General features: G+C 45.7%; 1 protein-coding gene across 3 annotated transcripts in view; it reads left to right on the top strand.

Annotated features, from left to right (window-relative positions):
- The first annotated feature begins 68 nt into the window (after window positions 1-68).
- The window catches only part of LOC125951275 (heat shock protein 70 A2-like), an 11,988-nt gene continuing 7,056 nt past the window's right edge, over window positions 69-5,000 (top strand). Inside the window, exon 1 of one of the 3 annotated variants that reach the window (XM_049679996.1) lies at window positions 69-1,178. In XM_049679996.1, coding sequence (XP_049535953.1) covers window positions 114-1,178 — 1,065 coding nt within the window. In that variant the 5' untranslated portion in view covers window positions 69-113. The remainder of the gene's footprint in view (window positions 1,179-5,000) is intronic. The other 2 variants (XM_049679997.1, XM_049679998.1) reach the window with 2 other exon arrangements.

The following is a 5,000-nucleotide window of genomic DNA, read 5'->3' on the forward strand; positions in this document are numbered from 1 at the left end:
GCGATTGCTTGACTGCATGTATAAAAAGGCACATAGGAGATGATTCGGGTTTAATCAGTTTCTAGCGCTCGTCCAGGAGCGATTCTGTGGGGAGCATCGCGTCCGGCTTTAAGATGGTGTCGCAAGAGTTCCGATTGTCGTCGCTGGTGTGCCTTCTGGCATTGCTGGTGGTTGCCGCTCAAGGTCAACCGTACCGTTGGTGTGTTCCATTCAATCAACTTGCCATCTGCCAACGGTTGACGGGGGCCGAAGGCATTCGAAATCTTGGCTGTGTCGCCGGCAACGATCGACTGGACTGTCTGCGTAAGGTGCAAAGCCGTGAAGCGGACTTTGTTGCCGTCGATCCGGAAGATGCGTACGTGGCGGTCAACATGAACAACGAGGACTTTGTGATGTTTGCCGAGCTGCGCACCACTGAAGAACCGACGGCCGAGTTCCGCTACGAAGGTATTGTACTGGTACGCACGGCCGACGGATTCACCAGTATGGATCAACTGCGTGGTAAAAAGTCCTGCCACACCGGATACGGTCGCAACGTTGGCTACAAGATCCCGGTCACGAAGCTGCGTCAGATGGGCATCTTTAAGATGCCGACCGAGCGAAACCGTTCCCCGCTCGAGAACGAACTTGCCGGTCTGTCGGAGTTGTTTAGCTCGTCCTGCCTGGTCGGAACCTACTCACCCAACGCAGACATCGATGGGTTGCTGAAGAAGCGTTACTCGAACCTATGCGAACGTTGTGCCGAACCGGAACGGTGTGCCGTCAACGATCGCTTCTCCGGTTACGAAGGTGCCATTCGATGTCTGGTGGAGAACGATGGTGACGTGGCATTCACAAAAACCATCTTCGTCCGCAAGTACTTCGGTTTACCGATCACACCCGGTGCAGTTGCTAAACCGGCCGTTAATCCGGCAGTGAGGGCCGAAGATTATTCGTATCTGTGCGAGGATGGCACTACGCGGCCAGTGAGCGACCAGAACGTGTGCTCCTGGGCTCAACGTCCCTGGCCAGCGTTTATGGCGAACGGTGATCTGACCGGTAATCGCGTACAAGAGCTACAGTCGCTGCTGCAAACGTTTTACCGTCAGTTTACCGATACCTCCGTATCAGCGGCCGATCTCGAAGCCGCACGTAAGCTCAGCGTTGACCGCGAGCATCTGATCGTTAACCGGGAACAGGTGATTCTACCCCAGCAATATCTGGAGCGAGCCAAATACAAGGACGTGATTGAGCGTGAAACGGCGTACGACTTCAAGTTCCGTCTATGTGTCAGCACGGAAGCCGAGCGTCAAAAGTGTGCCCAGATGCAGCGGGCAGCGTACGCCCGTGATGTCCGTCCAAGCTTCGAGTGTGTCCTGAAGGGAGGGGATGCTTGTGTAGCGGCAGTTCAGAACGGTGATGCCGATGCGGTTGTACTGAAGGAACCATCGGCAGCCCTTAAGCCAATCGTTTGGGAGAAGTACGACGATGCGGTAACGAATGTTGATAAGGACGCCAACGGTCGCGGTCGTACCGCGGTCTACATTCGCAAGGAAGTTGATGAGACAGTACAGGACAACATCGTGCACGCGTTTACGGCGATGTCGGACGCGTTCGGTCGGGGTAAACGCAATGAGATTGTGTTCACGCTGTTCGGTCCGTTCCGGCTTAGCGATGCGCCGGGCAATGTACAGGTGCAGAATCTAATCTTCAACGATCAAGCAAGCGCCCTGGTGTCCACCCCGGTTACATAAACTGAAACAATCAGCCTTCCCCCAAACCCTTCAACTATGTTGCTGCTACCAATCAAAGCAAGATTTGTGACAACGTGTAGTTGATGTAAAATTTCCAGTCGAATAATAAATTGTGAATAATACCAACAATAATTTACATGTCTACACGATGCCTATACCTGCTTTAACAATGAGAGATTCATTAACCACGTATATTTGGGTGGAAATTGTCAGAATTTCATTATTCGTCATATTGAATACATATTCAGCATTAATAGTGGCTTATCAGTGAGTCTTGCATTTGCTACAAACCATCCATAATATAACATATCCATATTCGTTTGAAGACTATATTTATTCCATATGATACCTTTTACTTAATACGTTCGGAGACAGATTATCAGAAGCATTCGAGTTTTTTTATATTTATTGCTATGATATGTACAGAACATATTTGCATTGATTTACAAAACATATTTACAGAACAATCCCAGCGGGCAGCCTCCCCTCTCGGGTGGGGAAATCGGTGAACACCGTAGTGCTATCCTGTTTTGGCTCAAGGCGAATTTTCTTTCCTTACTCGCTCTTCGCGCCTCTATTAGTGCTGCCCTCTTTTCGCACAGGACGGATTTTTTTCCCGTCTCGTTCTTCACCGATCCTGCGAGGATCATCCGTGTAAACCAGTGCTCAACGCGAATGCATCTGTATGCGATCGAGTTTGAGGCGCGATGATAAGTTCCCCGGGATGATGAAAATGAATAGCATGTTTTTGATTGAAAAATACATAAAACAGCGCTCAAAGCATTTTCAAAAAGCGTTTTAAATGAAAGATAATATGTAACATTCTATTTCATCCGATTTACAGCACTTTTTTGTGCAATGTTCAGCATTTTTGGCTGTGATCAGCTATCAAGGAACTTTTCAGGTCACATCAGCCTAAGCACTTGCGAGAAAGGGTCGGCAAGAGTTCTCTTTCTCAGATCTAAAACTCCGTCCAGACCAAGGTACTTTAAAAAGACAGGTAGCTTTATCCAGAACAAATCCCCGATTTTATTTTAGAAAAAACTTCAGAGTTTGACATTCACGGGATGTTGGGATGTTTACTTCGGGAACGCTCTTTTCGGAGCTGTTTTCGCTTTTCCGTGGTATTACGACAGTTAAAATTCACGAAAAGTGGCAGGAAAGTTGAAGTTTATGCAAATATTCCCAAAATTCTTTCAATAGTTTCAATATGGTATCGGTCCGTAGGTCTTGCCACCCGGCCTAGAACAAGAGCTAGCTAGCGTTCCTGGACCGTGCTCACTCGCTGTAAAACACAACTCGGTCGCTCGAATGATCTTAAATCGAGAGATGAATCATTTAAACATTCGAAAAAGAGTGAAATCAAGTACTTTCCCTGATAAAACCACCAAACTTGCCCACATCTTCTTCTTCTTCTTCTTGAAACTCACGTGGTTTTGTTTATAAAAGCGCCCTCCTATGAATGTCAAACAAATTCAAAATGGTGACCTGTCAAAGCGGTTAAGATGCTACCTGTCTTTTTAAAGTACCTTGGTCCAGACCAAGGTACTTTAAAAAGACAGGTAGCTTTATCCAGAACAAATCCCCGATTTTATTTTAGAAAAAACTTCAGAGTTTGACATTCACGGGATGTTGGGATGTTTACTTCGGGAACGCTCTTTTCGGAGCTGTTTTCGCTTTTCCGTGGTATTACGACAGTTAAAATTCACGAAAAGTGGCAGGAAAGTTGAAGTTTATGCAAATATTCCCAAAATTCTTTCAATAGTTTCAATATGGTATCGGTCCGTAGGTCTTGCCACCCGGCCTAGAACAAGAGCTAGCTAGCGTTCCTGGACCGTGCTCACTCGCTGTAAAACACAACTCGGTCGCTCGAATGATCTTAAATCGAGAGATGAATCATTTAAACATTCGAAAAAGAGTGAAATCAAGTACTTTCCCTGATAAAACCACCAAACTTGCCCACATCTTCTTCTTCTTCTTCTTGAAACTCACGTGGTTTTGTTTATAAAAGCGCCCTCCTATGAATGTCAAACAAATTCAAAATGGTGACCTGTCAAAGCGGTTAAGATGCTACCTGTCTTTTTAAAGTACCTTGGTCCAGACCAAGGTACTTTAAAAAGACAGGTAGCTTTATCCAGAACAAATCCTCGATCGTATTTTAGAAAAAACTTCAGAGTTTGACATTCACGGGATGGTGGGATGTTTACTTCGGGAACGCTCTTTTCGGAGCTGTTTTCGCTTTTCTGTGGTATTACGACAGTTCAAATTCACGAAAAGTGGCACGAAAGTTAAAGTTTATGCAAATATTCTCAAAATTCTTCCTAGTGTTTCAATATGGTATCGGTCCGTAGGTCTTGCCACCCGGCCTAGAACAAGAGCTAGCTAGCGTTCCTGGACCGTGCTCACTCGCTGTAAAACATACCTCGGTTGCTCGATTGATCTTAAATAGAGAGATGAATCATTTGAACATTCGAAAAAGAGTGAAATCAGGTACTTTCCCTGATAAAACCACCAAACTTGCCCACATCTTCTTCTTCTTCTTCTTGAAACTCACGTGGTTTTGTTTATAAAAGCGCCCTCCTATGAATGTCAAACAAATTCAAAATGGTGACCTGTCAAAGCGGTTAAGAAGCTACCTGTCTTTTTAAAGTACCTTGGTCTGAGCTACTGCACTGCAAAGAACAAATCGTGGGGGAAGAGTGATTTTCAAACGCATCTTCCATTAACTAAACTAAGTTTAACTTCAAAACATATGCAATGATCTCGGGCATTTATGACTATTACCATTTTCTAGCTCGTTACGAAGTACATTTCATGCTTTTACTAAAGGTTCTAATGATTAACTAAAAATAAACACCCAGGAAGTTGAGGATCGCAGAACTATAGTAACAGGGAAACCATCGTTACCTCTACGGTTATCACTGCCCTAGCTGTCCACGTTGGTAATACGATGTACTTACTTTGAAACGGTGACCCCCCGGGGCACTGTTTAACGGTGCCTCAAATCACAACCTGAAAACAGCAACATCGTCCGGGGAACTCCCGGTCGATTTGTGTACGTTTAGGCGGAGTGATAGTTTCACGCTTTTCGAACCAGCACCGAGAGGAGCGATAGTGGGGGATAGCTTCCACTTACGCGATTGCTGGACTGCATGTATAAAAAGTCACGTGGGAGATGCTTCGGGTTTAATCAGTTTCTAATGCTCGTCCAGAAGCGATTCTGTGGTGAGCATCGCGTCCGGCTTTAAGATGGTGTCGCAAGAGTTC

The sequence above is a fragment of the Anopheles darlingi genome, chromosome 2 (assembly GCF_943734745.1).
Source record: "Anopheles darlingi chromosome 2, idAnoDarlMG_H_01, whole genome shotgun sequence".
NCBI classification, from domain to species: Eukaryota; Metazoa; Arthropoda; class Insecta; order Diptera; family Culicidae; genus Anopheles; species Anopheles darlingi.